The 26,378-nt window shown below is 36.8% G+C and overlaps 1 protein-coding gene across 8 annotated transcripts in view; it reads right to left on the reverse strand.

Annotated features, from left to right (window-relative positions):
* UTRN (utrophin) overlaps positions 1-26,378 on the reverse strand; it is a 506,643-nt gene that overhangs the window by 29,248 nt on the left and 451,017 nt on the right. For all 8 annotated transcript variants that reach the window (XM_057528183.1, XM_057528180.1, XM_057528182.1 and 5 more), the window contains 2 exons: positions 25,570-25,681; positions 6,535-6,671 (listed from right to left, as the gene is read on the reverse strand). In XM_057528183.1, the coding sequence (XP_057384166.1) occupies positions 6,535-6,671; positions 25,570-25,681 (249 nt within the window). The remainder of the gene's footprint in view (positions 1-6,534; positions 6,672-25,569; positions 25,682-26,378) is intronic.

The raw sequence follows: 26,378 nt of genomic DNA on the forward strand, positions 1-26,378 counted from the left end.
GAACAAACACTTTAGAGCAATTTAATACAAAAGCAGTGGGGCGGGGTTTCCCTGGTGGCGCAGTGGTTTGGAATCCGCCTGCCAATGCAGGGGACATGGGTTCGAGCCCTGGTCCTGGGGGATCCCACATGCCACGGAGCAACTAAGCCCCTGTGTCACAACTGCTGAGCCCGCGAGCCTCAACTACTGGGGCCCGCGTGACTGGAGCCCGTGCTTCACAGCAGGAGAGGCCACCGCGGTGAGAGGCCTGCACACCGCAATGAAGAGTGGCCCCCGCTCGCCACAACTAGAGAAGGCCCACGTGCAGCAATGAAGACCCAACGCAGTCAAAAATAAAATAAATAAAATAAATAAATTTATATAAAAAAAAAAGCAGTGGGGCGTAGGGGTGGGGGACATTCTCAATTGTCTTCTACTCCCATGTTTGGTTGCCCTGAGGTCCACCAGTGACAAAATCAAAACTAACAGAAATGACTGTTTATTCTAGAAGAGATACTGTGTATTCAAGTGCCTGCAGGGGCCTTTTCACAGACATTACAGGATATTTGTAATAGATAGCAAACACATCTCTAAATAATCTGATTGAAAAAAGAAACAGAACGCTCTAAAATAGCTCAAAATTATGGAATAATTTAAACAATAATGTTCCATAACATACCGAAGGGAGATGCAATCATATTTTTGTTTTTCCTGGAGAAGAAACTTGATCAGAACGGTAAAGTTAAATACCAAAGACTACATTGTATATTGACGGCAGAGTTGCGATAAGACGAGAATGTTCTGAATCTTTGCTCAATTTTAAACGTAAAAATCCAAATCCAGGTGTACACAAAGTATCTCAACCTCACAGATTCACTGAAAAAAGATACAACCTAGATGCCACGCTTTCCTCTACACCCGGCCAAAATTCTCAATTATCCATAAAACTGAAAGCAACTTTTCTAGATCATGATACACTCACTCTCTTCAAACAAAATTTTATCCAGAAGTTCTATCTAAGAAACTGACAAAAAGAACATTGCTTGAATCAGAGCTTGAGACTGGAACTTGATTATTCAGTATCCCTCCCAGCCCTGGGGGTACACTCCAACCTCCCAGCACTGCTTAGAAATCCCGAGGTCTCCATGTATCATTTGAAAACAAATGATCCTAATTAAAAGCTAGTTCAGGGGGCTTCCCTGGTGGCGCAGTGGTTGAGAGTCTGCCTGCTAATGCAGGGGACACGGGTTCGAGCTCTGGTCTGGGAAGATCCCACATGCTGCGGAGCAACTAGGCCCGTGAGCCACAACTACTGAGCCTGCGCGTCTGGAGCCTGTGCTCCGCAACAAGAGAAGCCGAGATAGTGAGAGGCCCGCGCACCGCGATGAAGAGTGGCCCCCGCTTGCCACAACTAGAGAAAGCCCTCGCACAGAAACGAAGACCCAACACAGCCAAAAAAAAAAAAAAAAAAAAAGCTAGTTCAAACCCTAACCTTTTTTACTGGAGGGGAAGGAAGAGGAGGGAATACTGATGAATGTGGAAATTTAAAATTCTAAAGAAAATTAGTTTTCTAATTAAGTAAAGTCTCCTGCAAAAGCTAATGCTGATTGAAACAAAGAGGAAGGAAAGTTTAAATTATTCTAGATCTACTTGATTCTCCTATTTCTATTACAGATACATACTCAAGAACAAGTTAATGATCTCATTATCTCCTACTGGGAAGCAAAAGTTGATGTCTGAATAGCAAAGATTAAAAGAAGATGGAAGGTCATCTTATTGGGATGGAAAACTGAGACTCTTTGGACCTACTTTCAAAAACAGGCATTTATCCAGTCTGTGTTTGTCAGAACATCTATACTGTATATAGACTTAATTACCCATGTATAAAATAGATACAACAACAATGAAACAAAACAGTATTATTCAATAGTCTTTTTACATCACTTTTCATTAACTCTGAAATATGGATGGTGTCAGGTAAATGATTTGCTATACACTTTCTAAAAAATAGGAACTGCTTGAGAGACCATTTCTAAAATTCAAGTGTGCCACAACATTCGCTGGGAGCTTTAAATGTAAGAAACGTATTTTTTGATCTTAATTGAACTCAGGAAAGCTTTGTGAAACTGCTTGACTGGTTCCTGTAAGGTTAATTCAGTTAGCACAATAAGTGATTCACTGAACTAAGATAAGAATGGCAGAGGTAAAAAGATGAATTGAAGTTTCTCAAGAGAAAGTTTTTTATATATTGTGAAAATTTCTAAGAAAAGAAATAAAGATTAAAAAAACCCCCAGAAGTTTAGGCTTTACTGACTTCAAAGTACCTTGATGTGCAGAAAAAAAATGTTACGTGATAAGCTTTTTCATTTAATTCTAGAAGAGGAAAACTGGGCAATATTCTCCCTGCATTGTTAGAATCTATGATTAAAGGGGGTTAAAAATAAGACCAATCTATGTGTTAGCCCAGACTTCATAATGCAGCCTATCCCTGCTTTCCAAAGTGGTGTTTGAACAGAGTTTGGTTAATCACACACTAATATGGAAGGAATCAGACTCTACTAAATATACTTAATGTTAACCCAGACTTTCTTTGAAGAACTTCGTGACTCCTTTGGTGCCTTAAATTCTCAGCAGACTGTTCCTCATGCTTCCAATCTTTTTGCCTTCTGAAGTCCATTTCTCCCCAAGCGGAGTAAGTGCAGTCCCAGTGTGCTCTAACATACAAATCTTCAATAGCTCCCCACGGCTCTCAGGTAACCTACAAACACCGTGGCATGGCTTACAAGGTCCTTCATTATCTGGTTCTTGCTTTTCTCTCCATTTTCATTTCTTGTCACGATTTCCAGCTTCCCATCCCAGTTTCTGAAACAATCTTGTCTTCAGGCTTTTGAAAATGTTTGCCTTGGCTTGAAACTCTCCCTCTCCTCCCCAGGCACCAAACACTGAGCGTTTGGCCCTATTACTCTTTCAGTTCTCAGGTTAGCTATCACTTCCTGCCAGTGCAATGCTCCCACAACCATAATTCCACATACTATGAGTTGGTTCTTGCTACAGTAAGAACTTAAAAAAACATGAAACTCATCTACTCCACCTTAACCAATACCAGGGAGAGGTGTCTATTTTACTCCTTTTAATCTTCAGGGAAACCTTTTTGGCCAGTAAATCTCACTCAATTCTCAAATTACTTTGTCACTCTTTGAGCCTGTTTCTCAGGTTTATTTTCAACGGTAACTCTTTCATCAAACTCTACTCATTTATTTTGATTTATTTTTTGAAAAAAAAATTTTGCATAGTTATAAAATTAATCAAATAAGCCTAATCATGGATTTGTTTACCTTCTTTTACTAATATCTAATTTTCTCATAAATCCGCTCCACGCATGCATGTATAATTACTGGATAGGGGATAAGACCTTACATTTTGCAGAGATGAAAGAGAAAGAAGCAAAAGAAAATTCTAATCAGCTTCATATATAACTTCAACACATTTACCACTTTGCTGGTTTTTCTCCAATGTTCTCTTCCCGCAAATAGGAGAATAAATGAAATCAAATTTTTTACTACCCACTCATGTAAATTGTTACACCAGAAGATTAAGTGGCCTTGTACTGGAAAGGGCTCAGTAGATAAATGAACTATACCAACTACAAGAATGCATCCTAGGAGTGAAGAAAGAAGAAAACCTGCCCAATGTATCCAGTAGCTCATAAATCTTTTTCAAAAATGATCTTGTGGGCTTCCCTGGTGGCGCAGTGGTTGAGAATCTGCCTGCCAATGCAGGGGACACGGGTTCGAGCCCTGGTCTGGGAAGATCCCACATGCCACGGAGCAACTGGGCCCGTGAGCCACAATTACTGAGCCTGCGCGTCTGGAGCCTGTGCTCCGCAACAAGAGAGGCCGCGATGGTGAGAGGCCCGCACACCGCGATGAAGAGTGGTCCCCACTTGCCGCAACTAGAGAAAGCCCTCGCACAGAAACGAAGACTCAACACAGCCATAAATAAATAAATAAATAAATAAATAAAAGACCGTGAATTTCTAAAAAAAAAAAAAACCAAAAAACCTTGCTATAAAAAAAAAAAATGATCTTGTGACATCTGACTTAATCTTACACTCCTTCTTTTCTTTCTCTTGTTTTCCTCTCACTGACAATGCTGGTAAATTCATGTTAGCTAAAATGAAGCGTCTTCAGAGTTACAGCCAAAAATCGTAGCACAACATTATTTGGCATACTTTTCTGTTCTTTTTTACTTTCACCGAGTCACCCAGAATAGAATGATTGATGTCAGTGATTATTTTGACAGTGAAAGGCAAATTATCAAAATTGCTTAAAAGGAGTTTAAAAGACCTATCTATCTGTATGACTCATATGAAGATGCATATATCTGGGACATAAATGGTCCCAAATGGTTTATCCAAGAGTGAAAGGTACATCACTACTTCAAACCTATCAAATTGTCCTATAAATAAAAGCACTGTGTGATAATTCTATGCTTCAGGCAGTTACTCCAAAGGTTATTTAGATCTGATACCAAGATAAGTAAAATTTTGTCTTTATTAGAAGGTGTTCAGCATAGTTAAGCTATATATTAGATACTAAAACAAATAATGTATTATCATACACTTTTGAAAAAAAAGAAAAAAAATCTACCCACAAAACAGAGGACCAAAGATATACCTTTCCTTATAGATTTTAAGTATTTGAGTAGTGTCCTTTAAATTGAAATCGTTTCAAAAACATTTCTTCTAAAATGTACTGTGGAAAAAATGACTGGGAGGTATATATCTTAAATTGTACAGAATTTGAAATCAATCAAGGTTATCAGAAAGTTTGAATTTCTTGGTATGCTTTAAATGAGTATGTGGTATTTTTATCTACATATACAGCTGCTTTATATTTCTTTCTGCCTGCTCACCCATAATGTTACCTATAGAGGGATAAAAATACCTACTATGCTTTGGCTGTGGTCTTTCTTCTACTTCTTAGCAGTTCAACAAATTAAAAAAAAAAGACTGAACGTAAATGTAGCAAAGTCCCTGGTCTATAGGGTTTTATCTGGAAAAAAAAATGGACTAAATAGTCTATCCCTCTATTTTGACATCTTTGAGACACGGACTGTCATAATATACTGGACGATTACTATTCTCTGATTCTCTCTCATGTACACAGTAAAATGAATTATGAGTTTTGAAGGTTAAATGTCAACACATTTTTATACTTCTTATTACAATTTTCTCTACTGTATAATGTAGGAAACTCCAGACTTCACACTTCGGAGCTTCTCTTCTGTAGTTATTTGAGAGGGCATATTTCTGTAACTAGAATTTCACTATTCTTTACAACTAGGCACTCTGGTGATGATTAGCAATAAAAGTTAATTTCCCCCAAGATTCAAGCACAAGAAAATTGCCTTGGCCGGCATATTTATGCTGATATTTTTAAAAAGTGATTCAAAGATTTAAAATTTTATTTATTTTGATCTTGATGTATAATTGTTTAGTAATTTAAAATTTGCTCTTGCATTTCTTCAGGCTCACTTTAAAATTTCTTTTTCTTTTCATTTCAGGCTATAAATTGCTCTTCTCTGCTTTATAATCCCAAAGTAGTTTTGTTACTTGAAGCTTTGTTTCATTTATGTTTGTAAACTCAAATTACATACTTTTAAGAAATTCTGTCTATTTCATGTACAATATAAAGCTGTCTCATTTCGCTGTCTTCATGTTCAAGAAAAAAAGAAATTAGAAATGTAATGTGAGATTTTGATGAGATTTAGTATAGGTAGATATCTGAAGCAAGAGATTAAGTATTATTAATAAACTTAAATTAAAAATATGTAAAGGGGGACTTCCCTGATGGCTCAGTGGTTAAGAATCCACCTGCCAATGCAGGGCACACAGGTTCGAGCCCTGGTCCGGGAGGATCCCACATGCCACGGAGCAACTAAGCCCGTGTGCCACAACTACTGAAGACCTCGTGCCTAGAGCCCGTGCTCCGCAACAAGAGAAGCCACTGCAATGAGAAGCACGCTCACCGCAACCAAGAGTAGACCCCGCTCGCCACAACTAGAGGAAGCCCGCGCACAGCAACAAAGACCGAACATAGCCAAAAATAAATAAATAAATAAATTTATTTAAAAAAAAAAAAGTAAAATGAGTGGAAAACATACTACAAGAAATAGTAAAAACATCCCACAAGGAGAGAAAAATGGAAAATAAATAAAATAATGAAAGAGCATATAATACCACAATTTACTTTAAGTATTTTTAAGAATAAAAGAGATGACTAATGCAAAGGCTGACACATTATTACATATTTTAAAAGTTTAGGAACACAGGCAAAATTAAACCTGGAAGTTTTGCTGTGCTGTCAAAAGCAAACAGTCAAAATTCATGTTGTGAAGACTGGTTCCAAGTTTATTTTACCTCTTTTAAAATGAAACATTTTACCAAAACACAAATTCTTTTTTGGTATCAGATTTCTCTTTTGTCACTAACATAAAAATAGCAGGTATAAGAGCATATACAAATACAAGTTTTAATAGTAAAATTAAACTTACGTCTCTAAGTTGTCACCTTCAAGAACTGTCTGGACAGGCAGGTAGCCAAGCCGAGGATGTTTGGCAAAGTATTTCTTTGATCTGAACTTATTCTTCAGCACCTTTGTGAAGTCCCGTACATCTTCCCCAGATGTTGTCTATGAGGTTGAAAAAATTACACTTTTCTCATTAAAATGGAAGGAGACAACTATCTACAATCAAATTAGAGTAGATGTAAACTGATGCAATTACATGACCACAGTTTCAGTAGCTTTATGTATTTTTGGAATAGTATACAAGGTCATAACACATGGCAATCAGGACTCATCATTAAATATATCCAGCCATTAGTTTACAATTTTAAATTTTCTGTTGAGCATAAACCATAAGTAGATAATTTCCCCAATATGTTAAAAATCGGGCCTAAAAGTAAAATTAGTTTTGGCAATGTTATTGGTTGATTCCTTTCACTAAAAAAGCAGCAAAATGTTATTAAACATTTGGTGATGACGAAGTATTCTGGATATTATATGGTTTTAACTAAGGTGAATAAATCAGGGTGAGCTATATATACAGCCTGTACAAGTCAACATAAATTGTAATCTGGAAAAAGAGAAATACACAAGAGAGAAAGAGCAGGGCCACACTGGTTCTCTATATTGCAAGAAATACTGTCAGATTCTTTGTTCTTTTCCAACCATACAAACATACAATTATTCGACACGGACTAAATTACTAATGGCGATATAAAACGTGACTTTTTTAAGAAGCAGTTCAAGATGATTAGTTACTAATCATTTAGGGTGAGGTGGGCTGAAATCTACCCCAACCCCCAAGCCCTCATCCACTCAATGAACTGTTCTCTGAGCCCCAGTTTTCTACTCTGTATCATCAATTCTAGTTTTTTTTGGAAAATGTTAAACAGACATCAACTTTAGTCCTTCTGAAAGTGTATTTAAAATATTGATGTGTGCAGAACTGAACTGAAACCTTGGTCATCTGACTCCTAGCTGGCTATCCCTTCTACAACTAGACAGACCTCACGCCAACCTCTTTACAAAGCGAAACCAGAGGACTTTTCTACAATAACAAACTGAGTACTAAATATATTGACTTACCTGCCACCTGCTCCCCTCCAGGCCTTGCACCCTCCCCAGTCTGTCTTTTCCCTCATGACAAGCATGCCCAAGACTCATACAAACTTGTTTTGCAAACAGAAGTTTAACAAAATGTAATTATTTTTTAAAACAACTGAATTGAGTCAACCTTTATGTGGTTTTGTTACTTTCCATTTGCTCCCATTCCACCTAAATATGTCTTCTTCTAGTAAACAGTTAGGGAAACTTCTGATTCTCTAAGCTTGCAGAGCAGAGAGAAAACATAAATCAGCCCAAGCTATTTATACATCAATTTTCACCTTATTTAAAAGGATATGTATAGCAAGCAAAGCCCACATTATCAGTAGGCCTTGCTATCAGACCCACAATGTCAAATCTTCTCCTGAATAATAAAGAAAAAACTATATAATACCTGCAGTTATATAGATACAGACCTTCCCAAATATAAGTGTAGAAAATGAGCTATTAATGGGGAAAAAAAAAAAAAACCAAGGCACTCTGTAGAGGAAAAAGGGTTGCTATAAGATGATGGTTTGGGGGTATTAAAATCTAACCAGGCAGAACAGGAGAGAGAAGCAGAACACAGTTGGGAGTAAAGAAGGCAATATTTAGAGACACAATGCCTGGTACAGAGAAAAAGCCAAAAGGATATATCACTACTATAAAGGACATTTGGGGCTTCCCTGGTGGCGCAGTGGTTGAGAATCTGCCTGCCAATGCAGGGGACACAGGTTCGAGCCCTGGTCTGGGAAGATCCCACATGCCAGGGAGCAACTGGGCCCGTGAGCCACAATTGCTGAGCCTGCGCGTCTGGAGCCTGTGCTCCACAACAAGAGAGGCCGCGATGGTGAGAGGCCCGCGCACCGTGATGAAGAGTGGTCCCCACTTGCCGCAACTGGAGAAAGCCCTCGCACAGAAACGAAGACTCAACACAGTCATAAATAAATAAATAAATAAATAAATAAATAAATAAAAGAACGTGAATTTCTTTAACAAAAAAAAAAAAAAAAAAAAAGGACATTTGGACTTTTAGCAATGGGCATCACAACCACATATCATTAAGTTTATACATATGTTTATCCTGAATGTTTTGGTAAAGAGAAAAAAAAGGAAGAAGTTTTCCATGATAGAAATACAAAAAGAAGGCCCCATGCAATAATAAGCATTTATGACCCAATTTATTTCTATGTCTGCTCTTAACACACTGTTAATATACAAGGAGATAAAGAAGTAACGGCCTCCAGCTTTTACTTGGTCCATTTCCATCTGGCAATAAGAAGGTTTTTATTGCTCGGGCCAGTGATTTTCAAGCCATATCCAGGTCTTTAACTCAGGCAGCCCTGAGTGGGGCGGGTGGGAGAAAAGGCCAGGTGGGCAAGGCACCGGGCCACTTCCCCAGTCTGCCTCAGCCAGGACAGCGTACAATACAGTGCCCTTTAGTATATTCATGCCGTTGTGCAACCATCACCACGATCTAATTCTAGAACACCATCATCACCTCAAAAAGAAAGAAAGCCTGTACCGATCAGCAATCATTCCCACCCCTCTCCCGATCCCCATCTCCTCCCCTCAGCCTCTGGCAACCACTAATCTACTTTCTGTTTCTGTGGAGTTGTCTACTCTGGACATTTCTTACAAATGGAATCAAATAACATGTGGTCTTTTGTGACTGGCTTCTTTTACTTAGTATAATGTTCTTCTAGCTTATCTCTATTTTGGTTTCAATGTGAACTCTTGCTTGGGAAAAAACTGACACATCATTAAAAGTACAAGTCCAATTCCGCATCACACATTCTTTAGCTAAATACATTCAGGACATGGAAGAACAAAGCAAAACCAACCGACCAACAAAAAACCCTTCTCGCTCCCACAAAAAACAAACAAAAAACACCTACCTGCCTCCCAAAAAGTTATAGCAGGGGTTTCAGATAATGCTCAAATTTGATATTTAGAAAAAAATGAGTGCATTCTCATATATGCTAATGAGGAAAAGAAACTACCACCAGCAGTTGTAATCTAAGGGCACTAAATTCACTAACGCCATAAACTTTATGCAATATTAAAAGGAAAAGTGAAAAGTAATTCATCCCACAGGAATGTGATTCTTTAGCTGGGATAGAGCCAAGAAAGTGAATTATGCCTATTTTCTCACCAAAAAAGGTTAAAATAGGGTATTCCCTGGCAGTCCAGTGGTGAGGACACTGCACTTCCAATGTTGGAGATGCAGGTTCGATCCCTGGTCAGGGAACTAAGATACTGCACGCCGCGTGGCGTGGCCAAAAAAAAAAAAAAAAAAAAAAAAAGGCTTAAATATATTTGTACATATTTGGTCTAATTTCCTATCTAATAACAGTACCTAATATTTCTCTGTTTGAAGGTGCTAGAGCAACAGTTTGGTAAAAAGCTAAACAGAGGACTACCCACCTAGCATAATGAATATCATCAAACTCAACTCTGTCTCCATGCTAGTATGAAGACAGAGTTATTCTTGTTCTTTTTAAAGCAAACAACTATTGATATTATGATATGAAGATGAAATCGAAAGGATCATTCATTACTACAGAAATCATCCAGCATGGTAAGTTATCCACACATTTCTCGAAAGACTAGGTTTTCACTTATTGCTGTAAGAAAAGAAATAAAAAGAACAAAAGACTTTGTAGATCTCATTAGATGTAACGAGGGTAATATATTAGCACACAAGTCTCACCTTATAAATAGCTTTCCTTTAATCTTTTTTTTTACTATCAACGGCAGTGAGAGTATCATCACTATTTTGACCCAAAAGAAAACTGACACTAAGGCTTTCAGGGATTCAGATTGACAAGGTGAGTAAGGCAAGAGCTGCTCTTGCAAACCTGGGTCTTTTCACCACACCAGAGCTATATCACCTCTCCAAGAAAAACGGAACAGTCTTAAGTTTTGTAAGAAAAAGAAGCCATAGCCATTGACTAAACTATTATTACAGTCTGAATTTTGCCTTTATTTTAAATAAAGTACTACTAATATACCCTGTGGCTGATTTTTACAAAATTTATATTGACATGTCATTTTATAACTTTTAAATTGCATATATAAGAAATGCTCAGTGCAAGTACAATTAGAAAAAAAATACACATGGAAGAGAAAAAAGAGAAAAATTAAAATTGCCAGCTCTTCTGTCACCCAGAGATAACCACTCTTAAAATGGTTGTAACTGGACTGTTTTATTTTTTAATCCTTTTTATTGCAAAATAAAATACAGATATATAAAACTATATGCAACAGGCACTTGGTTTAATAAAATACATTATATGGTGAATACGATCCAGTCAGGAAATTGAACTTTGTTGGACATTTCAGAAGCCTCATTCCAGTCCTAACCCCTTCCCACCTCCCTAAAACCAGCATCCTCACTTTTATAATAATAACTTCCTCGTGTTTTCAAAATAGTTTCATCACTCCAATGTCTGTCCTTAGATACTAGAGTTTAGTCTAGCTCATTTTTTAAAATCAGATATATTTTAAGTCACTTTTAATCTAACAGATTTCTTCTTCATACTTGCCATTTCATTACAATTTATCTGTTGGAAACTCAGGCAATTCATCCTGTAAAGTTTTCAAGAGTAGGATTTTGCTGGTTGCATATTTTTGGTGCAGTTTAGCATGTTCCTTTGGATATCCTGCAAATTTGCAGCTGGATCCAGAGAATGCAAGAGGCTCAATGAGACTCAGGTTTGCTCTTTCGGCAAGATTATCGGTGGTGTTTGGTAGGATTATAGCAAACACATGATGTGTGGTCATCTCTCTTACATAATCCTAGTAGCTTTCATGCTAAATGCCTATATCCATCCAATGAGGGCTTTAAAATGGTGATACTCTAATTCTACCGTTCATTTTTAGTTGAAAACAAATTTTAAGGACATCCCCTTCATCCATTTAGTCACTCAATAGTACAGCTCATTCAGGAAAGGCAGGATTACATGTTTGATTTTTCTCTTTTATTGACCAATTTTCCCTGTGATGAACTGGTTTCCTACCATCTTCCAAAGAAGACCAATTTTTAAATTATTTTAAGATATCATTATGAATTCATAGATTAACATATTTGATGAGTTTTGATCTATTGCAATTACTGTTGACCCTTGAACAACATGGGTTTGAATGACGCGGGTCCACTCATACACAGATTTTTTTCACTAAATATGTACTATAGCACTACACAAACCGTGGATGTGGAGGGCCCACTGTAAAGTTATACGTGGATTTTCCACTCTCCAGGGGGTTGGTGCTCCTAACCCCCGAGTTGTTCAAGGGTCAACTATATTATCATTATTGAAGCTCAAACTGTCCCATCTTTGACCAGTAGGAGCCTCTTCCTTGTTGTCCCATTTAGTCTAAGTGCTACTGGTTAACAATATAGTTAATGCTCTCCATCAGTCCGTAGGATGTTATGTCTCTAGTTACTTTGGTTGCCTAAGCCTGGTCTCTAATAAATTCCCCAAGAAGTGCTCATAGGGCCAATATTATCTGAGCTCTTACATGTTGATGATGCATTTCCTGTGTCCTTTGCTAGTTACTAGAAAGTTGGTTTTTCTGGATATGAAATTCTTGGCTCATATATTTTTCCCTTGAGTTGCTTAAGTATGTTCCTCCATTTTCTTTTGGTATAAAGTATTGCAGTTGAAAAGTCTGATAGTTATTTAATTTTCTTTCCTTTTTAAGTCATTTTTTCCTTTTGTTTAAATGACCAAAGGATTTTTTTTTTATTTTAAAGTCCATTAATTTTACCAGAATATGCCATAGTGTTGATCATTCTGAGTTAGTGTTCTCAGGCATAATATACTCTTTCAGTATACAGATTCACTTTTTCTTGTTCTTCCGGGTTTTTTTTTTTTTTTTTGAGGGAGGAAAGATTTTCTTCAAAAAAATTTTTTGGAAGTAGAATTGATTAGTTTTCCTTCTTTTTAAATTTTATTTTATTTTATTTTATTGTTTTATTTTTTATTTTTGGCCCCCCCCATGAGGCATGCAGGATCTTAGTTCCCCAACCAAAGACCAAACCCACGCCCCCTGCGGGGGAAGCACCGAGTCTTAGCCACTGGAACGCCAGGGAGGTCCCTTTAATTTTTATTTTTAGGGTTTGTTCTACCTTATCTTGGGTTTCTTCTTCAGGGACTCATATTATCCATACTTTCAGTCCTTTTTTTTTTTTGCCTATCTTCAGTATTTGTCATTTTCTCTTGAATCCCTTATATTGCTTTCTTCACTTCTTTTTTTAAAAAATTAATTAATTAATTTATTTATTTATATTTTTGGCTGTGTTGGGTCTTCGTTTCTGTGCGAGGGCCTTTTCCAGCTGCAGCAAGCGGGGGCCACTCTTCATCGCGGTGCGCAGGCCTCTTACTATCGCGGCCTCTCTTGTTGCGGAGCACAGGCTCCAGACGCGCAGGCTCAGTAGTTGTAGCTCATGGGCCTAGTTGCTCCGCGGCATGTGGGATCTTCCCAGACCAGGGCTCGAACACATGTCCCCTGCATTAGCAGGCAGATTCTCAACCACTGGGCAACCAGGGAAGCCCTTTCTTCACTTCTTTTTAAGTTTTAAGATTTGCCTCTTATTCACCTTCTACTTCTTTTATGGTATTTATCTGTTCTGTTTATTAAGACTAAAATTAGTCTTAATTTCTGAAATTATTTTTCTTTTATTTCTAACTCTTTCCTATGTTCTGTCACCCCAAAATATGCCAAAGGGGCATACTGATTAGTTTAAATTAAACTTAATTGAGAAACAGCCAGGGCAAGAACAGTCTGACCCCTACTCTTTGTCCCCCTGAAAGCAGGAAATAATCTCCCATGTAAAAGGTACCCTCCCTGCACCAGGACACAGAGAAACATCCTTATCGCTAGAAATAGGGAATTCAAGGCTGAGAAAGCTGCGTGAACCATCTGCTTAGATTCTTCAGTAATTGGTAGCCAAGCCTAAGTTTCTTTGTCTTGTCGGTTCTTCACAAAGTTATTGGGGGTTTTTTTTGCCTAAAAGGTACAAAACTGCCTGCTTTGGTCATTTCTTTGAGTCTCTCGTATGCACAAAATTAAACTTTGATTTTCTCTTGTTAGTCTGTCTCACGTCAATTTAATTATTAGACCAGTCAGAGGAACCTAGACGGGTAGAGGTAAATTTTTTCCTCCCAAACAATATGTTGCAAGTTTTGTGACTGGTGGTGGTTTGTTACCACCTAGATTTATTTGGGGGATATCCCATTACCTAGTTTTGTTGTAAATATTATCCAGAGGTTCGGTTTTGCTGTCTAGATCTCTGTCTCTTTTTATGTAACTACTTTACAAATGGGAAGAAAATGGCAAAAAGGCAGAAGAGATTGAAAACTCTGAAGCCACTGCTACCACCATCTCCCCCAAGTCCTTCTGGACTCATTTTTAACAAGCACATAAGAACTCTCACATCCAAATGAGGCCTGTCCTTCAAATTGTCATTTCTGGAAATCAAATGAAGGTGACTCACTGTGAAAAACATTTAAAAACTGAACCTACACAGACAAGTGGGTATGTGACTACTTTAAAATATACTTTCCTCTGTTATGCTGCTATTAAGAAGCAGTGAGATAATAACGAAAACTTATTTGGATAATGCTAAGTAGTTAGTTCTTGACTTGCTCCCCACCAACTAGTACAAATCAATTATTTAAAAAGTGTTGCTGAATTATAAAATGTAGCCTGGGGTAAGTCTGTCCATGTAACTCTCTACCCAAATCCCCAAAACTCCTGTGTAAGCTGATATGAGATGATTTTTCACTCTTGAGTTCTATTTTGCCAACCAAAGTTGGGGGTATTTTAAATTTTCCTCTGTTTTACTCCTTGATTGGGAACAAATATAGACTTCATATAGAGCAAAATTTAGAGTTAGAGAACTACAAATAAAAAAACAAAACCATATTCATTTTAAATCTCCTCAAAATTTCTTTGGTCAATTCATGACTTGGGATGGCACTATTACCTAATTCCTTAACAAATACTCCCAACATTAGACTTTTAACTTAACTACAAATATGCATAAGTTATAGACAGAGGAAAACAAGGAAGAACAAGCAGGAAAACCAAGATTACACAAGAAACAACACAGTCTTTGGCACATGAGTAGAATAATTATTATTATTTGGATCATACACAAATACAAAAATCACTGTTGAACAACACCCTCATTAGTAGGAATTACGTCTTACATATAGAAGTCCATAGTCCCAAACGATAGATGCATACTTCTAAAGAGAACATTTCATTATCATAGGGCTTATCTTAAAGATGTTCCGATAGTTTTTTAAAAATTGCAAAACAATCTCTCAGTTTTGCTTTAAGTTTCCTAGATTTCAACAAGTTGAAATTCAGACACACTGAATTCTATAGGTAGGATGAAATTAGTAAGATAAGCTCAGAGTGTTTCCAGTTCTAATGGAAAAATATGAAACTAAAATATTCGCATTAACAGAATCATCAAAGGGTCAAGAATAAGTAATGAGTCATCCAAAGTAAAATGGATTTTGCTCAAATGTCACCTTAAAAGCTAACAACAGGGCTTCCCTGGTGGCACAGTGGTTAAGAATCCACCTGCCAATGCTGGGGACACAGGTTCGAGCCCTGGTCCAGGAAGATCCCACATGCCACGGAGCAACTAAGCCCGTGTGCCACAACTACTGAGCCTGCACTCCAGAGCCCGTGAGCCACAACTACTGAGCCCGTGTGCCACAACTACTGAAGCCCGCGTGCCTAGAGCCCGTGCTCCACAACAAGAGAAGCCACCTCAATGAGAAGCCTGCGCACCGCAACGAAGAGTAGCCCCCACTCACCGCAACCAGAGAAAAAAGACCCCAAGCAGCATCGAAGACCCAATGCAGCCAAAAATAATAAAATAAAATAAAATAAAATAATTTTTAAAAAAGCTAACAACAATCTAAATGCACTCAACTTACTGGGAAAATAATGTAAAGTGGGCAAGAACCGAAAACCCACCTTAGGATGCTGAGATCAGAGAAAGAGCAATGAGGCTGTGCTTTCAGCATACTGGCAAACATCCCAAGTCTCATCTGAAGAAGTAAGACTGCCAGAAACAAACTACACTAACTCAATGGAGAGCTTTCCAAAGAATGAATCAGCATTTTAGATATTTGATGTTTATAGTCTTATTAACACATTGATGCTGGCAGGGGTGGAGAGGGGTGGACAAAACAACTATTTCTAGTTTTTTCCTTTGTTCTTTTTGTTTTTGTTTGTTTCTTGCCAACCATATACAGTTGTAAAGAAAAGATGTTATTTCACTTTTAACTTTAAAAAGAAAACTTTTTCTATTTTTTCAGTAGAAAACTGATTTTTCTACATTTTCTAAAAATACTGAAAATATGAAATCTAGGGGTTTTTCTATTTTATTTCTTTTTTTATACAGCAGGTTCTTATTAGTTATCTATTTTATACATATTAGTGTATATATACCAATCCCAATCTCCCAATTCATCCTACCACCCCCCCACCCCGGCTTTCCCCCGTTGGTGTCCATACGTTTGTTCTCTACAGCTGTGTCTCTATTTCTGCCTTGCAAACCGGTTCATCTGTACCATTTTTCTAAATTCCACATACATGCGTTAATGTACGACATTTGTTTTTCTCTTTCTGGCTTACTTCACTCTGTATGACAGTCTCTAGGTCCATCCACGCCTCTGCAAATGACCCAATTTCGTTCCTTTTTATGGCTGAGTAATATTCCATTGTGTATATGTATATATATAGATATATATACATATACACACACACACACACACACACACACACACACACACACACACACACACACACACATATATATATATATATATATATATATATATATATATACACACACACCCCACATCTTCTTTATCCATTCGGCTCTCAATGGGCATTTAGGTTGCTTCCATGACCTGGCTATTGTAAATAGTGCTTCAATGAACACCGGGGTGCATATGTCTTTGAATTATGGTTTTCTCAGGGTATATGCCCAATAGTGGGATTGCTGGGTCATGCGGTAATTCTATTTTTAGTTTTTTAAGGAACCTCCATACTGTTCTCCATAGTGGCTGTATCAATATACATTCCCACCAACAGTGCAAGAGGGTTCCCTTTTCTCCACACCCTCTCCAGGATTTGTTGTTTGTAGATTTTCTGATGATGCCCATTCTAACCTGTGTGAGGTGATACCTCATTGTAGTTTTGATTTGCATTTCTCTAACAATTAGTGGTGTTGAGCAGCTTTTCAGGTGCCTCTTGGTCATCTGTAAGTCTTCTTTGCAGAAATGTCTGTTTAGGTCTTCTGCCCATTTTTTGATTGGGTTGTTTGTTTTTCAAATATTGAGCTGCATGAGTTGTTTATATATTTTGGAGATTAATTCTTTGTCCATTGATTCGTTTGCAAATATTTTCTCCCATTCTGAGGGTTGTCTTTTCATCTTGTTTATAGTTTCCTCTGCTGTGCAAAAGCTTTTAAGTTTCATTAGGTCCCTTTTGTTTATTTTTATTTTTATTTCCATTACTCTAGGAGGTGGCTCAGAAAAGATCTTGCTGTGATTTATGTCATAGAGTGTTCTGCCTATGTTTTCCTCTAAGAGTTTTATAGTGTCTGGCCTTACATTTAGGTCTTTAATGCATTTTGAGTTTACTTTTGTGTATGGTGTTAGGGAGTGTTCTAATTTCATTCTTTTACATGTAGCTCCCCAGTTTTCCCAGCACAATTTATTGAAGAGACTGTCTTTTCTCCATATATCCTCTCCTCCTTTGTCATAGATTAGTTGAACACAGGTGCGTGGGTTTATCTCTGGGCTTTCTATCCTGTTCCATTGATCTATACTTCTTTGTTTGTGCCAGTACCATAGTGTCTTGATTACTGTAGCTTTGTAGTATAGTCTGAAGTCAGGGAGTTTGATTCCTCCAGCTCCGTTTTTTTCCCTCAAGATTGCTTTGGCTATTCGGGGTCTTTTGTTTCTCTGTACAAATTTTAAGATTTTTTGTTCTAGTTCTGTAAAAAATGCCTTTGGTAATTTGATAGTCTTTCTTATACCTTCTTATACCTTTCTAAGAATTCGTCCATTTCTTCCAGGTTGTCCATTTTTTGGGCATAGAGTTGCTTGTAGTAGTCTCTTATGATGCTTTGTATTTCTGTGGTATCCATTGTAACTTCTCCTTTTTCATTTCTAATTTTAGTTTTATTGCTCTTTGCTATTGTTTTCTTTGTTTCTGTTTCATTTATTTCTGCTCTGATCTTTATGATTTCTTTCCTTCTACTATGGGTTTTGTTTATTCTTCTTTCTCTAGTTCCTTTAGGTGTAAGGTTAGATTGTTTATTTGAGATTTTTTTTTGTTTCTTGAGGGAGGATTGTATTGCTATAAACCTCCCTCCTAACACTGCTTTTGCTGCATCCCATAGGTTTTGGATTATTGTGTTTCTGTTGTCATTTGTCTGTAGGTATTTTCTGATTTCCTTTTTCATTTCTTCAGTGATTTCTTGGTTATTTAGTAACGTATTGTTTAGCCTCCATGTGTTTATGTTTTTTACTTTTTTTTCCTTGTAATTGATTTCTACTCTCATAGTGTTGTGGTCAGAAAAGATGCTTGATATGATTTCAGTTTTCTTAAATTTACTGAGGCTTGATTTGTGACCCAAGATGTGATCTATCCTGGAGAGTGTTCCATGTGCACTTGAGAAGAAAGTGTAATCTCCTGTTTTTGGATGGAATGTCCTATAAATATCAATTAAGTCTATCTCGTCTATTGTGCCATTTAAAGCTTGTGTTTCCTTATTAATTTTCTGTCTGGATGATCTGTCCATTGGTGTAAGTGAGGTGTTAAAGTCCCCCACTATTATTGTGTTACTGTCGATTTTCTCTTTTATAGCTGTTAGCAGTTGCCTTATGTATTGAGGTGCTTCTATGTTGGGTGCATATATGTTTATAATTGTTATATCTCCTTCTTGGATTGACCCCTTGATCATTATGTAGTGTCCTTCCTTGTCTCTTGTAACATTCTTTATTTTAAAGTCTATTTTATCTGATATGAGTATTGTTACTCCAGCTTTCTTTTGATTTCCATTTGCATGGAATATCTTTTTCCATCCCCTCACTTTCAGTCTGTATGTGTCCCTAGGTCTGAAGTGGGTCTCCTGTAGACAGCATATATATGGGTCTTGTTTTTGTATCCATTCAGCAAGCCTGTGTCTTTTGGTTGGAGCATTTAATCCATTCATGTTTAAGGTAATTATCGATATGTATGGTCATATAACCATTTTCTTAATTGTTTTGGGTTTGTTTTCATAGGTCCTTTTCTTCTCTTGTGTTTCCCACTTAGAGAAGTTCCTTTAGCATTTGTTGTAGAGCTGGTTTGGTGGTGCTGAATTTTCTTATCTTTTGCTTGTCTGTAAAGCTTTTGGTTTCTCCATCGAATCTGAATGAGATCCTTGCCAGGTAGAGTAATCTTGGTTGTAGGTTCTTCCCTTTCATCACTTTAAGTATATCATGCCACTCCCTTCTGGCTTGTAGAGTTTCTGCTGAGAAATCAGCTCTTAACCTTATGGGAGTTCCATTGTAAGATATTTGTTGTTTTTCCCTTGTTGTTTTTAATAATTTTTCTTTGTCTTTAATTTTTGTCAATTTGATTACTATGTGTCTTGACGTGTTTCTCCTTGGGTTTATCCTGTATGGGACTCTCTGCGTTTCCTGGACTTGGGTGGCTATTTCCTTTCCCATGTTAGGGAATTTTTCGACTATAATCTCTTCAAATATTTTCTTGGGTCCTTTCTCTCTCTCTTCTCCTTCTGGGACCCCTATAATGCGAACGTTGATGTATTTAATGTTCCAGAAGTTGAAATTTTGTTTTATATCCCTATATATTAACCAGTATTGACAAGAACATAATTGAACCTGATACTTTAAAAGTAACATGCACTTGTTTAAAAACTGCAAAAATGCAATACAAATCTGTTTTAAGTGTTGTTAACTTTTAATAAGCTGTTTCCGGTCCTCCTCTCTTCTCACCAAAATCTCAACAAAACTATCAGAACAAACTAGTCCTGTCCAAACTCAGTTCATAAGCAGAGAATTTTGCAATGATTCCATCCCCAACAATTTGAATGCTGGGAGTAGCTGATATTGCTGACCTTTCTAGCAACAAAATTTTACAAACATCTCGTCCCTTCTACCTGAGCTAACATGACTCTCAAACCATCTTCCTATCTGGGCTAATGCTTCAGTTCCTGATAGCTATATTTACCAATGGGTAAGTATTCTCTCTATTGACTTTCCCCACTTCCCCACTTTTCCTACATGGATTGGGCCACTGCCCCTCAGCAGATGCATACAGCCTCTAATTACTTTTCTTTCCTGTTAGCTGTTAGCATGAGTCTGTATTCTACTTATGAACACATTCCCCTACATGTTGTTCTTAACTGCAATTTCATATTGCAGTTATGAACGAGATGAGTACTGTTGCTCCTATGATAACACCATCTCCCCTACAATCCTCTCCATCATGGGCTGTAAAATCAAAGGCCAAGAATAAAGGAGGTTTACACTATTTCCCCCTTAGCCTCAGCTTTAACATCTACTAAAACCGATATGCCTATCTGTTCCCCTTTGACAGCACTTGGCCAGATGCCGCTATCATCTGTCACTTCTAAAGACAAACTGATGATCTTCTAAACACCATCTCATCTCCAAAACCTCCTATGTCCCACTTCTATCACATACTGGGGTCTGGCCACACGTCAGGCTTCATCATAACTCAAAACATCTTTCAATCCCAAATCTTTAACTTGGAAAAAACTTTCACTAACTCAAACCTTCTGACTCTTACTCCTAAATCTTGCCCCCATCATCTTGATCTCTAGCCCCTCAACCCCCTTTGGTTTCTTCAACATGAGGATAGCCCAAATCAATCCCAGTACCATTACACCTTTGAATCGTGCAGCCCATGGCCTTCAATTCTACCTACCATCTTTTAATTCCAAAGCCATTGAGCAATGATGGAGTCACGGACTGCAAATCCTTGCCAACCAACTTCAGCTGCACTCTTGTGGCAATGGAGCTGTCAATTTACTCACTTCTTGGTGACTCATGCTTGCCCCCAGTAGCATTTCCAAGTGGTTCCCCTTTTCATTCATATTTAACCCTATCCAGCTCTCTTTCACTGTCAGCAACTGCATGAACTCTTATAAGTCATATGTGAAATTCATCACCCTCGCTCTCTAATTTAAAGAACTATCTACTTTATGCCCTAACATATAAAAACGCTTCTAATTTGAATTAAATTTGGTTATTTACAACAGAGAATATAGACTTTTTAAAAAAAGATCCAATTATGGTAATTTTCACTGTGAAATTAAATGATCATAAACTCTTATTCCAATAAAAAAGAAACTTAAAATTTGATATAAAATGTAACTATTTTTAGAGTAAATGTTAATCCCAGAATTCAAACATACAGTGCACGGGTAACAAGAAAAAAATTTGAATATTATCTTGATCCATAAGCTTACTTATTTTTCAAAAAATATATATAGTCCTGTTGAATCTGTCCACATAAAGACCTCTTTTTCTCCTTCATTATATTTTTTCTGTATCTCTAGTCCCCAGCAAAATGCCTGGTATATAGCAGGTACTCAACAAATATAATATTCCAGCAAGCATACAGAAAATTCCCCAAATGGAGTTAAACCACTAAATCCATGCCACTAACTTTGAACAAATCACTTACCTTCTCTAAGACTTAGTCTTTTTTTAAAAAATAAGGATGAGTTAATTTCTTAGACTCTTTCCAGCTTTAATATTCTATAAATAGTATTTATAATGTCATATATGAGCACATTTAGCTTTTATGTACCAGAATTAACTAAGCATAGTAAGAAAAGTATGAGTCATCCTTGTCCCAAGGAATTAAAAAGATAGTTGAGGAGGCAAAAACACCAACACAGAAAACAATACAAGATAACACAGAATCAAATACTAACTGGTAAAGTAGGGGCTACTGTTAGAGGCCACAGAATGATGTGTTTTGGTGAGGGGAAGCTGGAAGAATTTGGGAAGATTTCACACACAAAGTAAGAGTCAAGCTGTTTTTGTCAAAGAGTGGGATTTGAATGAATGGAGAGACAATGGTAACAAGCATTAAATATAGTCTATGTCATGTTGTCTGTTTTAGATGAACTCTTTTTGGGCCTAATGAAAGAATTTTAAATGTACAAATTTGGATTATAGAGTGGTAAGGGGAAAATAAGAGTTTTTAAAAAATCATTTCCTAGCAAAAGAAAAATTCTACTTCGTGTCTGTAGATAAATGTTTTATTATCAATTTCATAAAATACTTTCATAAATTATGATAGCTAATTCATACACCATTAGTCTTTCTACATCTAAAGACAAACACCATCATAGATAATAAGCTGATATGTTTCAAGAAATATTTCTTGAGCTTTGAGGGTTTAAAATAAGACTTCTAAACTTCAGAAAGTTTTTAACGATAGAAACATTCAGAATCAGCTGGAAAACAAAATTGAACAGGAAAGAAATCAAGTCAGTAATATGACTAGAGCATTTTCCTAACCACAAACGGAGATGCACTATGAGAAATGCCAACATCAGGATTTATACAGAAAGGTCTAATCCATTTAACACTTAAGCAGTGCTTACTATGACTGCCTTGAAAAATTCATATTTGAGTTCATTTTTTAAGGCAGACACCAGATGAGTTTAGGGAACGTTGAGTAAAAGATGAAGGCACCGTAAATAAAGCTCACTTAAGAAAGTAATTTTGGAAAGCAGTAAAATCAAGTAATTCATTACAATTTGAATTTAACAGTATGCCTTTCAAAGATTCAATTTATACATATTTCTAGTCATTTTATCAAAAGTTCTGGGATCAAATGCAGAAAATAACCTGTCCTAAGATGATTTATGAGTAGGCTGCTGATTAAGATCACTACACAGGGCTGTCCTGGTGGCTCAGTGGTTAAGAATCCGCCTGCTAATGCAGGGGACTCGGGTTCGAGCCCTGGTCAGGGAAGATCCCACATGCCGCAGAGCGACTAAACCTGTGCACCACAACTACTGAGCCTGCACTCTAGAGCCCAAGAGCCACAACTACTGAAGCCCACGTGCCTAGAGCCCACGCTCTGCAACAAGAGAAGCCACCGCGATGAGAAGCCCGCGCACTGCAACGAAGAGTAGCCCCTGCTCACTGCAACTAGAGAAAGCCCGTGTGCAGCAATGAAGACCCAACGCAGCCAAAAATAAAATAAAAATAAATTAATTAATTAAAGAAAAAAAAAAAAGATCACTACACAAACCCCAGAAAGGGGCAAAAAACCTCCCAAAGCACATCTGCAAAAAGGAAGCCATCCTGTACAATGCAGGGTAAGCTGTAATCTTAGATATGATAATGGTGACTTTGCAAAGACTAGGTAACAAGAAGAGCTTTGGGTAACTTACAGATTTTATTTTAAAATGATAGCTGGGGAGTGAAATTCATCAGCATATCAGTGATTCTCAAGCTCACCCCCACTGACCATAGATTGATGTTGAAGAGATGTAGATTTCAAATTGTGTGGGTACTTTGAAAGATCATTTTCAATTATTGTATTTAAGACCAAGGAAAATAGTAATTTTATACACCTTTACTGACGTTATACATCTTTAAATATGTAGTCATTTTTTTATACATCTTTAATGTATACTTACCTTATGATTTTTCCCATTTTGACATTAGTTCTTTATCATCAGTTTCCTAAATTTCTAGCTCTGATCATGCAAATTTCAGTACTATATTTCTCCCCAATTCAAACACCTTACAGTGACCAGCAGAGTCTGCACAGCTTGATATCTGCAATTCTCTTTCATTCCATCTCTTACCAATCTCATTCTCCCTTTTGTGAAGGGAGAAATCCACTCTTTGTGAAATCCACTCTAGTTTCTTTCTGTTCCCTAGCCATTCTCACCTCTTCCCCACCCCCAGCTCTGTGGTTGTGTGACCTGTGCAGCTGCACAGGGTCCCACACTCAGAGGTTTCCTGAGCTTGGCTTAATGCTCTGTTGTTGCCATCTTGAAAGTCACAATAAATTTTTAGCAAGGGGGCCCACAAGTTCATTTTGCTCTGGCTTTTCAAATAGCCAGTGCTACCTACCACACCCCCCTTGGGGAATAATAAGCTCCACTTTCTTCTGTGCCCTAATCATGCCAACCTCTTCTTCACCTCCAGACCACCGTGCTGGATCCTCTTTCCGAAATACCCTTCTATACCAGTACTTTACACAGCTGATTCTTTCTCATCCTTCAAGCTCAACTAAAATGTTAATTTCTCTGAAAGACCTTTCCGGATTTCTTTATCTAAAGTGCCTCCTCTAATATTCTACCTCACTATCCATTTATTTCTTTAGAGGCACTTACTACAATCTGTAATGATGTCGTTTATTTGTTTCCTTGTTCTCTGTCATACATCTCCTCCTCTTAAACAGAGTAGCAGGAGAGTCAGTAATCTTGTCTATCTTAGTAGTACACTGATGAATTATCAGAGCCCAAAACATCACCCGACACATGGTAAGTCCTCAATATTTTTGTTGAGTGAATGAATATGTTAATCATAGTAATAAATGGTGCTTCACAAATTTTCTTGGGATATTTTTTCCTAGTTAAAGTTATTATGCGCTATGAGTATTTCATCTATTATAATTCAGCAACATTCTAGAGATTTTTTTCTCCACATATACGGTACCTATTTATTTGAGATAAGATACCTAAGAATGTGAGTGAGATTTATATGTGTATATTTTGTAAGTATTGCTGCCTTTCCGCCAATTTATGGCCCAAAAAGCAACTCAATTCCCTAAACCAAAGAAAAGGTACAGCTCTATGAATAAATTTTGGTTCACTATTTGGAAAGAAGCTAAAAAATAGCGATCAACAGAAAATGAAGATAACTTCAGAAAAAAATATTTTAGATCGACAGAACAACAGGAATCAATATCCAATACTAGTGAGGCATTAACAAAGTATGATAATAATGTAAAGTGGTATAAACCTCTTTTGGAAAATAACTTGACATGAGGTATTTTGGCCATTGACCCAGATCATCTACTTCTAAGTGCTTTGACCCAGATCATTTCCATCTATGGAAATGTAATTTATGTAATATATGGAAAGAGCTATTTTCACAATAATATTTATGAGTGTTGCTTATAAAATCAGAAAATTGAAAATAAACTAAATGTCCAAATTTAACAGAATGGTTAGATAAATTATAGTAATTCACTCAATTAAACATTCTATAACACAGAAAGATTATATTGCAGGACAACATGGGGGAATACTTACTATACAACATGTTTAGTGAAAAAAGCAGTATTAAAATTATAGAAATATGAAAATAAAATCTTAAAATCACTGATATGGAAGAATATTGCTAGGTAGTTTATTGAGGAGCTAGATTTATGAATTTTTTACTTTCTCCAATTTTCTACATTTTTGTTAATGTAAATACAATAAACATATTTTAAGTATGTCTAAAGAAACAATTTCTCATCACATAGTATTATTTTCAATGTAGGTCAGTGTGAGCTCTTAAAAGAGTTTGCAAAAAAAAAAAAAAAAAAAGAGTTTGCTACCAAGAATGTGAAGTTTAATATTAAAACACAGATGTAAATAAAATTTAATAAATTAATTTTTCTGAAAAAAGTATAATTGTTCTGTGCTAATAAATTCAACATAATATATTTGCTTAAAAGAAAACAAAACAACAAAAAATATATGGTTAAGTGATCTTGAAAGGGATTTTTTTCCAAATAAAGTTAAGTCTAAATAAACTGAATACTTTTAGACACTAGTTAATTCAAAAGCAGTATGTTAAAGCAAAACCAAATAAACAAACACTGGCTCAGTACTCACAGGTATACAGTATTCCACCATTGGGTAATGTAATTTGTGACCTTTTGCTGTTCGACCCGAAAAAAAGCAACTCTGGCAGACATCATAGTTAAAATGCTTTAGGCTTCTATACCTAGAGAGAAGAAAGGAAAATTCATTGGCTTGAAAGCCTATTATATAGTCCAAAACACTCACTTGTGGTAAGGAATTTCATTCGTCCAAATCACCATGAAAATAAAAGTTATATTGGCTACAAATGTGGAATTTGCTTATTTAGTATTTTAGCTACAAATTAGAACAAAGAGAATCTTAAATTTCACAAAGGAAATTAAGGAAACCATCTCCCAAGTGAGAAAAAAAGCTAATTTTTGTAGTTGAAGTCTCTAAAACATGTTTTCATCTGTTTCAACATAATGAGAAGACAAATATCCACGCAAAACGAAAGAAGAAAAAAGAGATGTTTATTAGCTTGACACATCAAAATTTAAATTATCACTTATAAATAAAAAATGAGTTTCAGGGCTTCCCTGGTGGCGCAGTGGTTGAGAATCTGCCTGCCAATGCAGGAAACACGGGTTTGAGCCCTGGTCCGGGAAGATCCCACATGCCGCGGAGCAAATGGGTCCGTGAACCACAACTACTGAGCCTGCGCGTCTGGAGCCTGTGCTCCGCAACAAGAGAGGCCGCGATAGTGAGAGGCCCGCGCATCGCTGAAAAGTGGCCCCCACTTGCCGCAACTAGACAAAGCCCTCGCACAGAAACGAAGATCCAACACAGCCATAAATAAATAAATAAATTAATTAATTAAAAAAAAATTGAGTTTCAAAATT

Source organism: Balaenoptera acutorostrata, chromosome 14 (genome assembly GCF_949987535.1).
Source record: "Balaenoptera acutorostrata chromosome 14, mBalAcu1.1, whole genome shotgun sequence".
In the NCBI taxonomy this organism is placed as follows: domain Eukaryota; kingdom Metazoa; phylum Chordata; class Mammalia; order Artiodactyla; family Balaenopteridae; genus Balaenoptera; species Balaenoptera acutorostrata.